At 46.4% G+C, this 12,329-nt stretch overlaps 1 protein-coding gene across 1 annotated transcript in view; it reads left to right on the forward strand.

Moving 5' to 3' along the window:
- The first annotated feature begins 806 nt into the window (after window positions 1–806).
- Window positions 807–12,329, forward strand: part of MEI1 (meiotic double-stranded break formation protein 1) — a 98,142-nt gene continuing 86,619 nt past the window's right edge. Inside the window, exons 1-3 of the mRNA XM_054469945.2 lie at window positions 807–1,016; window positions 5,295–5,418; window positions 7,479–7,529. Of these exons, the coding sequence (XP_054325920.1) occupies window positions 843–1,016; window positions 5,295–5,418; window positions 7,479–7,529 (349 nt within the window). The 5' untranslated portion in view covers window positions 807–842. The remainder of the gene's footprint in view (window positions 1,017–5,294; window positions 5,419–7,478; window positions 7,530–12,329) is intronic.

Genomic DNA, 12,329 nt, shown 5'->3' on the forward strand with positions numbered 1-12,329 from the left:
GCTGGGATTACAGGTGCCCACCACGACGTCCAGCTAAATTTTGTATTTTTAGTGGAGATGGGGGTTCCACCTTGTTGACCAGGCTGGTCTCAAACTCCTGACCTTAGGTGATCCACCCGCCTTGGCCTCCCAAAGTGCTGTGATTACAGGCATGAGCCAATTCACCCAGCCTCTAATTGCTTTTAGATGCAAATCCTTGAGATCGCTTATTTTCCCTCTTTTTTTTTTTTTTTTTTTTGAGATAGAGTCTTGCTCTGTCGCCGGGCTGGAGTGCAGTGGCACAATCTCAGCTCACTGCAACCTCCGCCTCCCGGGTTCAAGTGATTCCCCTGCCTCAAGCCTCCCAAGTAGCTGGGATTACAGGCACGTGCCACCACACCCAGCTAATTTTTTGTATTTTAGTAGAGACGGGGTTTCACCATGTTGGGTAAGATGGTCTCGATCTCCAGATCTCGTGATCCGCCCACCTCGGCTTCCCAAGGTGCTGGGATTACAGGCGTGAGCCACCATGCCCGGCCTTCACTTTTAAAAAACAGTAGAAATAGCTTCCTTTCCTTCCTTTTTCAAGGCAAATGCCCCCTACTTTATAACTGCTTTTCAACTTTGGGTGTGGTAAAGACATTCCTGCAGGGTTTTAAGCACAAACCGCTTTTGGCTTAGTTAGACACGACGCAGAGCACTTGCATCCACCACTTGCCCTCAGCGGCTGCTGCTCGCATGAGACTGCAGCGTCCTGGGTCCGCGCAGGCGCATTCCACACCGACGCAGTTCCGTCCTCCAAGTGCGCATGCGTGCAGTCTGCGCGGGAAAGAGTGCCGCCTCAGCTGAGAGCAAGGGAGGAGATGGCTATGAGGCAGGCGGCGACGGCGGGCACTCCCGGACCCAGGAGAGAGGAAGAGGCGGCGCTTCTATTCGAGAGGGCCCATTACCGGCACGACCCACGCTGGCTGCTGCCCGTGACCCCCCGCCTGTGCCTGGCCTGCGCGCTGGAGCTGCTGCCGGACCCCGGCGTGTCGGTGCGGGCGGAACCTTTTCTTCAGAAGACCTGGGTTTGGCCATTTCTCTCAGCAAACGCGGCCAGGCCCTTGCCAGACCCGCTCCGGTGAACCCGACGCGAAACCGGGCCCCCGGGCTGTGTTCACTCTCCTCCCCGTCAGCCCGTCCCGCACCCGGCCGCAGCGGCCTCGCGGGCCCCTCAGCCCCAGGCTGGCCTGCGGGCCTCCGTGGAGCCCTGTCCACTGGCTCTGCGCCTGAAAGGGCGGAAATCCGGATCCCCCAGGACCTCACCCAGTCTCAGGGACACACCTTCCCGCCTTCCGCCTTCTGGCTCCTTCCCTTTGCTGCCCCTGCCTCCATTTCCCGGGGATTCGGCCTTAGCTCAGGCTCCCGCCATTTCAGCCCCCACTCACCTGCGGGCCAGGCGCGCACGCTGCGGCCGCTCCTCATTCCCTTCAGCTGTCGGGGTGTGAATCGGAGGAGGGGCGGTCTGGGCTCCGAGGGGACAGGAGTGACAGGTTACAGCCGGGCAGAAGTGGGGTGAACGGGAAGACTTTTCCTTGGGCAGAGCTGGCCAAAGCGGGCTGCCTGGGCCCTCAGTGCCTACCCGCGTTTGCAATGAAGTGGTTTTGTTTGCTTTGAGAGGGACTCTCGCTCTGTCACCCAGGCTGGAGTGAATGGCACCATCTCCGCTCACTGCAACCTCTGCTTCCTGGGTTCAAGCGATTCTCCTGCCTCAACCTAACCAGTAGCTAGGATTACAGGCGCCCGTCACCACGCTCGGCTAATTATTTTTTAGTAGAAATGGAGTTTTATCATGTTGGCCAGGCTGGTCTCGAACTCTTGACCTCAGGTGATCCACCCACCTCGGCTTCCCATAGTACTGGGATTATAGGCGTGAGCCATGGTGCCTGACCTGCGATGAGTTTTCTTGTCTATGGAGGCATCCAAGAAGACTTTGGGAGGTCAAGTTTCTCTCCAATTCATGGGAGGGGAATTCGTGAGTGTGTGGATTGGCTAGATCAGCAGTTCTCAATTTATTTATTTATTTATTTATTTATTTTTTTGTAGAAACGGTCCCGGGGGTCTCCCTGTGTTGCCCCGGCTGGTCTTGAACTCCTAGTCTCAAGCAGTTCTCCTGCCTTGACCTCCCAAAGTCCAAAGTGTTGGGATTGCATCTGTGAGCCACCATGCCTGTCTGCGTTCTCAAATATTTTGATTTCTTTTCTTTTTTTTTTTTTGAGGTGGAGTTTCACTCTTGTTGCCCAGGCTGGAGTGCAATGGCGCAATCTCAGCTCGCCGCAACCTCCGCCTCCCGGGTTCAAGCAATTCTCCTGCCTCAGCCTCCCGAGTAACTGGGATTACATGCATGCGTCACTATGCCTGGTTAATTTTGTATTTTTAGTAGAGACAGGGTTTCTCCATGTTAGGCTGGTCTTGAACTCCTGACCTCAGGTGATCCCCTCGCCTTGGCCTCCCAAAGTGCTGGGATTACAGGTGTCAGCCACCGTGCCTGGCCCATAAGTAATTTTTTATTGTGGCAAAATATAGATAACATACAATTTGTTTTTAGATCTTTTTAAGTGTACAGTCCTGTGGCATAAGTAATTTAAAACATAAATAACTGTATTTTCTCAAAACAAGAGAGAGAGTGACAGGAATGGCTTTGTTTTACAATTTTGCAAGTTGCTTTAATTGAAGACAGGTTGGCCAGGCACAGTGACTCATGCCGGTAATCCCACTGCTTTGGGAGGCAGGGTGGAAGGATCACTCGAGCCCAGGAGTTCAAGGCTGCATAGAGCAATGACCAAGTCACAGCACTCCTTCTTGGACAAGAGCAAGACCCTGCCTCTCTTAAACACAGCTGGATTTTTTATTTATTTATTTTATTTATTTTTTTTTTTTTGAGATGGAGTTTCACTCTTGTTGGCCAGGCTGGAGTGCAATGGCGCAATCTTGGCTCACGCAACCTCTGCCTCCCAGGTTCAAAAGATTCTCATGCCTCAGCCTCTCAAGTAGCTGGGATTACAGGCATGCGTCACCATGCCCAGCTAATTTTATATTTTTAGTATAGACAGGGTTTCTCCATGTTGGTCAGGTTGGTGTCGAACTCCCAACCTCAGGTGATCTGCCTGCCTCGGCCTCCCAAAGTGTTGGGATTAAAGATGTGAGCCACCACACCTGGCCAAACAGCTGGATTTTTATCTATTTCTGCATTCAGTCTGTTGTGCTATCATGTCATATAGTCTCAAAAACTGCACTGTACACCTGTGGGAGAATAAGAATGAGAAAGACTGGGCCGGGTCCAATGGCTCACATCTGTAATCCCAGCACTTTGGGAGGCTGAGGTGGTCGGATCATGAGGCCAGAAGTTCAAGACCAGCCTGGCCAACATGGAAAAAATTAAAAAAAAATGAGGAAGACTAAGAACATTTTAATATTATATGAAAATATTTTTGTTCTTGTGGACCTCTGGGAAGTGTTTTAGGCACTCTTAGGAATTCCCACACTGTGCTCTGGGAACTCGTAAACTAGCTAATAACCTCTGAATTTTCATTAAGGATGGAAATTCTGAGGCTGCTTTTCTTGGACAGTAAATCAGAGATGAATAAGACAGTGCAGTGGGGAGAAATAAGACAACATGTTATTTGGAACTTAGAATGAATATGTTTGTAGTCAAGTGCTGTTCAGGGTAAGGAGAGGAATTAGGAAAGGTTTCTTAGAGGAGGAAGCTTTCAAATTAGGTTTAAGAAGATGGGTGAGATTTGGACCAGAGGAAGTGGGAGGCTGATTATCCCAGGAGGTAGGTATTATAAGGATGGGTTTTGGGGATAATCCGAGTGTTTGAAGGGAAAGTAAAAGAGATGAGATTGGAGAGACAGGTTGAGGACAGTTACTTGAAGAGTTTGAAACCCAGCTAAGGAGCTTGAACATAATCTGTCAGATGAAGGGGAGTTACTAGGATTTTTTGAGTAGCTCATATAGATCACTACCTTAATCTATTATGTAGGATGAATTGGTGAAGGAAAAACAGGAGCCTTACAGTAGCACAGATGAGAAGCAATAAGAGATGCAACTTCTACCTTTTATTGAGCACACTTCTCTTTTGAGATGGAGTTTCACTCTTGTTGCCCAGGCTGGAGTGCAATGGCGCAATCTTGGTTCACTGCAACTTTCGCCTCCCAGGTTCCAGTGATTCTTCTGCCTCAGCCTCCTGAGTAGCTGGGATTACAGGCGCCTGCCACCATGCACGGCTAGTTTTTGTATTTTTAGTAGAGAAGAGGTTTCACCATGTTGGCCAGGCTGGTCTCGAACGCCTGACCTCAGGTGAGCCACCCACATTGGCCTCCCAAAGTTGGGATTACAGGTGTGAGCCACTGCACCTGGCTTGAACACACTTTTTTTCTTTTTTTTTTTTTTTTTGAGACAGTTTTCTTCTTGTCCAGGCTGGAGTGCAATGGCATGATCTTGGCTCACCGCAACCTCTCCTCCCAGATTCAAGTGATTCTCCTGCCTCAGCCTCTCAATTAGCTGGGGATATAGGCATGCGCCACCACGCCTAGCTGATTTTGTATTTTTAGTAGAGACCGGGTTTCTCCATGTTGGTCAGGCCGATCTCGAATTCCCAACCTCAGGTGATCTGCTTGCCTCGGCCTCCCAAAATGTTGGGATTACAGGCGTGAGCCACCATGCCCGGCCTCTGAACACACTTTTCTTTTCTTTCTTTCTTTTTTTTTTTTTTTTGAGACAAAATCTCGCTCTTTTCCCCCAGGCTGGAATGCAATGGCGCTATCTTGGCTCACTGCAACCTCCCCTCCCTGGGATTACAGGCACCTGCCACCATGCCTGGGTAATTTTTTTATTTTTAGTTGAGATAGAATTGCACCATGTTGGCCATGCTGGTCTCGAACTCTTGAGTTTGTGATACGCCTGCCTTGGCCTCCCAAAGTGCTGGAATTACAGGCGTGAATCACCGGGCCTGGCCTCTATTTTTGCTTTCCTCACCAACTTGTTAGGCTTAAATGAGCTGGTGGACAAAAATGATTTGTGAAAAATAAATTGCTATGTAAATATAGGGCATTAGGAACCTTAGCTCATGTACAATCTTCTGTATGAATACATGGATTCCTCTGTGTAAATGATATCCTTTTCCAACCTCCCTTGAAGGAGTGTGGATCTCACCATAGTTTAAATGATCCCTTGTATCATCTTGTAATTGTGTTTGGAAATTACGGTTGTTGGATTTAGAATAGCCAAAATTTGGTTGCTATTGAATATTTTTCTTCATTTGCTTCAAGTTAGTGCGCAAGAAGCACATGTTGTCCTGCTTCCAAGATGCCCTTGTGAGGCATACCTCCCTGGTCACGCAACTGGTGTCTCAGGATCAGAGAGTCTGCATCCACTTCATAAGCGTGCTTTTTGGTAAGGATTAAGAGGGAAATTTGACATGAGTTTTGAATGTATAGTATGTATATCTGCTTTTGGGGCTCTTGGAAAAATGATCTTAGTTGATTTAGATTTTTTGTATTGTAATACTTTATTAGCAAATTGTTTTGTCATAATGATGTAGAAATGGCCCTTTTTCTAAGATCCAAGATGCATTTTACAGTAACTGACTTTGCTAGAGCCAAGAAGTTAGTAAAAGTAAGAAGATGAAAATGGGAAATGTTGGCCGGGCGTGGTGGCTCATGCCTGTAGTCCCAGCACTTTGGGAGGCTGAGGTGGGTAGATCACTTGAGGTCAGGAGTTAGAGACTAGCCTGGTCAACGTGGTAAAACCCCCATCTCTACTAAAAATAACAAAAATTAGCTCGGTGTGGTGGTGCGTGCCTGTAGTCCCAGCTACTTGGGAGGCTGAGGCGTGAGAATTGCTTGAACCCTGGAGGTGGAGGTTGCAGTGAGACCAGTTCGTGCCACCACACTCCAGCCTGGGTGACAGAGCAAGACTCCGTCTCAATAAAAATAAAAATTCTTCAAAGAGTCCAGTATACATGGTCTTTGTACAGGACCAGAATGGAGTCTGCTGACTTAGGTATGACCCTGCTCAAGTTACTTTCCCTCTCCTGTGCCTTAATATCTTCACGTGTGATGTATGATAGATTAAATTTTATCTGATGTTCTTTCTTTTAATATGACGATAATGTCCAATGGAATGAGCCCTTTCAGGGAGGAAGGCAGCTAACTTGTATTGATTGCTTTTCTGTGCCAGAGACTTTTCAGGCTTTTAACTGCCAAGACAGTTTTTAAGGGAGCTAGAATGATCTCCAACCTTAAGGGAATTTATGCTAACAAGTAACAGAACTAGAATTTTAGCCCAGGTCTGTCATAGACACCAGAGCACATGGGGTTTTTTTTGCTGTACCACATTGACAATTCTTACCTTTTTTTTTTTTTTGAGATGGTGTCTTGCTCTTTCGCCCAGGCTGGAGTGCAGTGGCGTGATCTCAGCTCACTGCAACCTCCCCCTCCTGGGTTCAAGCAATTCTCCTGTCTCAGCCTCCCGAGTAGCTGGGATTACAGGCATGTGCCACCACGCCCGGCTAATTTTTGCATTTTTAGTAGAGATGGGGTTTTGCTATGTTGGCCAGGCTGGTCTCGAACTCCAAACCTCAGGTGATCCGCCTGCCTTGGCCTCCCAAAGTACTAGGATTACAGGCATGAGCCACTGTACCCTGCCACAATTCTTATCTTTATTTATTTATTTATTTATTTATTTTTTTGAGACGGAGTCTTGCTCTGTCACCCAGACTGGAGTGCGGTGGCATGATCTTGGCTCACTTTCAAGCTCTGCCTCCCGGATTCACGCCATTCTCTTGACTCAGCTTCCCGAGTAGCTGGGACTACAGGTGCCCGTCACCACGCCTGGCTAATTTTTTGAATTTTTAGTAGAGATGGGATTTCACCGTGTTAGCCAGGATGGTCTCGATCTCCTGACCTCGTGATCCACCTGCCTTGGCCTCCCAAAGTGCTGGGATTACAGGCGTGAGCCACCGCGCCCGGCCAATTGTTACCTTTTAAATTGTTGCCTTTTAAAGTCAAAGTGTTTGGTGCTGAGAGCAGAATTTAGCTGGAACATTGTTTATAGCTGCTTTTAGACTTAGAATTTACAGTGTGCCTGTGTGGGTCTATCTCTCTTTGAAGAGAACGTTAACCACTCCCCTTTTTTTTTTTTCTTGAGACAATCTGTGTCGCCCAGGCTGGAGTGCAGTGGTGCAGTCTCAGCTCATTGCAATCTCTGCCTCCTGGGTTCAAGTGATTCTCCTGCCTCAGTCTCCTGAGTAGCTGGGACTACAGGCACAGGCCACTACTCCTGGCTAATTTTTGTATTTTTAGTAGAGAGAGGGTTTTGCCATATTGGTCAGGCTTTTCTTGAATTCCTGACCTCAGGTAATCTGCCACCTCGGCCTCCCAAATTGCTGGGATAAAGGTGTGTGCCACTGTGCCCTGCCTAACCACCCCTTTCTTACCTCCCTCTGCTCCAAGGACTATTACGCAGCATGGAAGATGGGAGTGTAACAGACCTCTGTATTGAAGGTAAGTTGAAACTTTGTATCTAGCACTTGAAGATGAAAGTATTAGTCTGAATTGCAGCTCTAGTTACTTGAGACTTTGGCGAAATTGTCTGTTTAGACACAGATAAGAGGAACCCCATTAGTTTTCAATCACTAATTCAACATTTGTTTTTTACTTTTTTTTTTTTTTTTGAGACGGAATCTTGCTCTGTTGCCCAGGCTGGAGTGAGGTGGCACAATCTCAGCTCACTGCAACCTCTGCCTCGCGGGTTCAAGCGATTCTCCTGCCTCAGCTTCCCGAGTAGCTGGAATTACAGGCATCTGCCACCACACCCAGCTAATTTTTGTATTTTGAGTAGAGACAGGGTTTCATCATGCTGGCTAAGCTGGTCTCGAGCTCCCGACCTCAGGCGATCTGCCTGCCTAAGCCTCCCAAAGTGCTGGGATTACAGGCATGAGCCACTGCACCCGGCCCAATATTTCTTTCTTTCTCTTTCTTCTTTTTGTTGAGACATGGCCTCATTCTGTCACCCAGGCTGGAGTGCAGTGGTACAATCATAGCTCACTGCAGCCTTGAACTCCTGGGTTCAAGCAATCTTCCCGCCTCAGCCTCCTGAGTATCTGGGACTACAGGTGTGCACTACCATGACTGGCAAAAAAAATTTCTTTTCGTCGAGACAGGGACTTACCATATTGACTAGGCTGGTCTCAAACGGCTATTCTCAAGCAATCCTCCTGCCTTGGCTTCCCAAAGTGCTGGGATTATAGGCGTGAGTCACCATTCCTGGCCTTACATTTTTTTCCTTGGGTATCTACTCTGTGCTAGATACTGGATCAGGCACTACGGATACATAGATAGATAAGACATGGTCCCTGTCCTCTAGGAGCTTACAATCTGGAGAAGAGATTGACTGACAGGTAAATAACTAGAGTTGATGAGTGCTGTTACAAAGGCACATACAAAACTCTTTTTTAGTACATCTCATATTGGTTTGTTGAAAGTTGTCTGCACAGAGATGGTGGTTAAAACTGTTGAAGTGGACTGAGTGTGGTACCACATGCCTGTAGTCCTAGCTACTTGGGAGGCTGAGGTGGGAGGATCCCTTGAGTCCAGGAGTTTGAGGTGACAGTGAGCTATGATCATCCCATTGCACTCTAGCGTGGATGACAAAGTGAGACCCCTTTCTCTTAAAAAAAAAAAAAAAACCAAAAATTGTCGAAGTGCATGAGTTTACCTATAAACGGTTTGTAGAGAAAGAAGGTAAGAGCCCTGGTATGCAAGAACTCTTGCAGAGAGAGTGAGAATTGTACTAGTTAGGATCCAGTCAGGAAATAGAAACCACACCAATTATTTCAATAGAAAAAACTTTGAAGAATGGTTAAGTAGGCCGGGCACAGTGGCTCACGCCTGTAATCCCAGCACTTTGGGAGGCTTAGGCTGGTGGATCACTTGACGTCAGGAGTTCGAGACCAGCCTGGCCAACATGGTGAAACCCCATCTCTACGAAAAATACAAAAAAAAAAAAAAAATTAGCCAGACGCGGTGGCGGGCACCTGTAATCCCAGCTACTCGGGAGGCAGAGGCAGGAGAATCACTTCAACCCGGGAGGTGGAGGTTGCAGTGAGCTGAGATCGTGCCACTGCAGTCCAGCCTGGGTGATACAGTGAGACCCCATCTCAATTAAAAAAATAATGTTGGTTAAGTAGGTAACTGAAGAAAAAGAGAACAACCAAATTTTCATGGAGATAGCAATTATAGAAACCACTCCGTCACTGGGGCTGGGGGAACAAAGGAAAGAGGCTGGAATGGTTAAAACTTAGAAGTTTGGAGGAAGGGCCTACTTATGAAACTCAGACCTCTGAGTGGCACTGACTAGATAATACTGTTGTCTCTGGAGGAGGAGAGATCCAATGAAGGTGGTTCTGGAAAAACTGCAGGCTGGATTTAGCTGCCGTCATAGAATGGCACTGCCACTGCCAGGATAAAGAAGTGCTAAGGTGCCAGGCACCTTAATTGTGTGGGTCTGTGGTCCTAGCTACTCAGGAGATTGAGGTGAGAGGATCACTTGAGCTCAGGAGTTCAAGTCCAACATGGGCAACATAGCAAGACTGTCTCTTAAAAAAAAAGTGTTAAGGGGATACTTATATGAATGGGAAGACTTATATGAATGGGAAGCAGACAGGAAACCCATAGGAAACAAAGAGGAAGGAGCAAATCCCTTTTTCCTACAGCCTTGCCATCTCTTTCTAGTGCTCATTATTGGTAGAGCTTAATGAGGTTCAGCTAGCAAAGCAAAAATGTGATTTGCAGAGTTCAGTCTTAGTCTTCCAAGGCAGATTACAGGGCGGGTTTTGGAGCTCAAAGACAATAGTGTAATAACTGCTTTGGTCCATTCCTTTGGCTACTTGATGTCCAAACACCCTTCTCCACATATCTGAACTCCCATAGAACAAAAACAACTTGTTTTTTTACCTAACAAGGTGTAACTATCCTTCATTCATATACTTCATACAGACTAAGCCATTGCCAATTTGTCCCCAACATAAGGAGGTTAATAATTTATTTTTAAATTCAGTCACAGTCCCATATGAATATTCTGTTACCTAAAGACTAAATTTTAAAGCTAACCTGCACCAAAACTTGTACCAATAAGGAAAAAAGGAGAGAGAAGAAAACAGTTAATATACGGAAATACATTACAATCTTCATTTTCATAACTGGTCACAAGGATATAGTTAATATTTATAATTTCCTTCTTAATGGTGTTTGTTCTATGTATCCTTTGCCTTCAACCAGGGTCTCAACTGGTCAGGGTTTTTACATGGTAGGGTGACTCACACCTTCATTCCTGAAAGGTCTGAATCTCTTTTTTTTTTTCCAAGCCAAACTGTATCCAGCTTTATTAAAGATACTTTCTATAAACAGTCATGGTATTTCAGGCAGGACATGGGCAGTCGTTAACAGTATACAACAACTTTCAAACTCCCATCTTCAATGGACTACCAAAAATTGGAAAGCCACTATAAAACCCAGTGAAGTCTTCATCTGATGCTCTGAACAGGGAAAGTTTAGAGTGAGGGTTGACATTTCACATTTAGCATGTTGTTTAACAACTTTAAACAAGCCGACCCTGACTTTCAGGAAGTGAAATGAAAATGGCACAATTTATCTGAAGATCCACAATCTAAAAATGGAGCCACTGCTCTTTTGACAGGTGCCATCTCAGTGGCATCACTGGAAAGTCTAGATTGCCTGACACACTGGTAACCAATGACTAGGGGTCAGGTCCCAACAGATGTCTGGGTCTTAAGGGAGTAAAGTCTATGCTGAAAGGTGGAGAGGGAGAAGAGGACATAAAAATGAATTTGTTTTTCCATACCACAAGGCTTTTGTGCCAAAGTGGCCACGTGTGTCAAAGTCAGGGAATCCCTCCTCCTGGGAGCCAAGAGAAAGTCTCTCAAAACTAGAAGGGAAAGATGTTTCCCCACATCAATCCAGCTGTGGAGACATTCTATTAGTGACATATGCCCCTTCCCCAAAATATAACAGTGAAGTGTTCTGTGTGCTAACAACATAGCTTTAAAAAATTCTGCATTTTTATAAAACTTGATAAAAAGTAGTATTTCAAACTGTACAGCCACCAGAAGTACACAGTTATCAAAAATGTACACACTTCACTTGGCATCTCTAGCACCTTCAGCTTTCTGTGCCTGGTCTGTTTTGGCATCTGCATTTTCTGCAGGGTTATTCCCTTCCTTGCCAGCATCCACTTTTCCCTTTTTCCCTTTGGGTACCTTCTCTTCTTTGCAGGGGCCTTTTTAGGCTTGGGCTCTGGCTTTGGAGGAGCAGATTTTGCAGACAACCTTGTGGATCTTCTCTGTAGTTCGTCCTTCACCTTGGCTTTATCTCCTTTAGCATCCCCTTCAGCCTTTGTCTTGGGCATGGTGGCAGCAGCGACGGCAGCGGGATGTAGGCGCCGTGTGCGGGATGCAGCGGCACACTGGCTTTGGTCAGTCCGGGGGTGGTTCTCGCCTCTTCTTCTTCCGAAAGTTCTGAATCTTTAGTGGCTCTTCCCTTTTTTTTGGTTGCTGATGTTTTTGATTAACTTTTGCTATTGAATATGAGACTAGTAAGAAGAGCCCCAGAGAATACCTGGTTCCCGACATAGTCCTCCTTGCCATTATTGTTAGTGGCAACTGAGTTTCCCCTGGATATTGGGATCAGTCATTCCAGGTAGTAGAATAATCCCTTATTTGCCTATTGGTTGAATGACACGAGGCACTGAAAATGGCCAGATGATAGTCACAACTTCTAATTCAATGAAACCATTGTGTGACCTCTCATGGAAGCATTCTTTCCTTAGGAACTAAGATCTTTAGCAGAGCCCAAAGTTGCAGGATAGGATATGTTGTGGGCTAAATTTATATGTACCCCCCACCCCCGGCAAATTTATATGTTGAAGCCCTAACTCTCAGAACCTCTGAATGTGAGTGTATTTGGGGATAGGGCCTTTAAAAAGTTGATTAAGCTAAAACGAGGCAATTAGGATGGACCCTAATCCAATGTGACTAGTATCCTTATAAGAAGAGGAAATTTGAACACACACACAGAGACACCAGGGGTGTGTATGCACCAAGCAAAGGCCATGTGAGGGCACAGTGAGAAGGTAGCCATCTGCAAGCCAGGAAGAGAGGCCTCAGAAGAAACCAAATCTGCTGACACTTTGATCTTGGGCTTTCAACCTCAAGAACTGTGAGAAAATAAATTTCTGTTGTTTAAGCCATCCAGTCTGTGGTATTTTATTATGGAAGCCCTAGTGAG

The sequence above is a fragment of the Pongo pygmaeus genome, chromosome 23 (genome assembly GCF_028885625.2).
Source record: "Pongo pygmaeus isolate AG05252 chromosome 23, NHGRI_mPonPyg2-v2.0_pri, whole genome shotgun sequence".
Classification (NCBI taxonomy): Eukaryota; Metazoa; Chordata; class Mammalia; order Primates; family Hominidae; genus Pongo; species Pongo pygmaeus.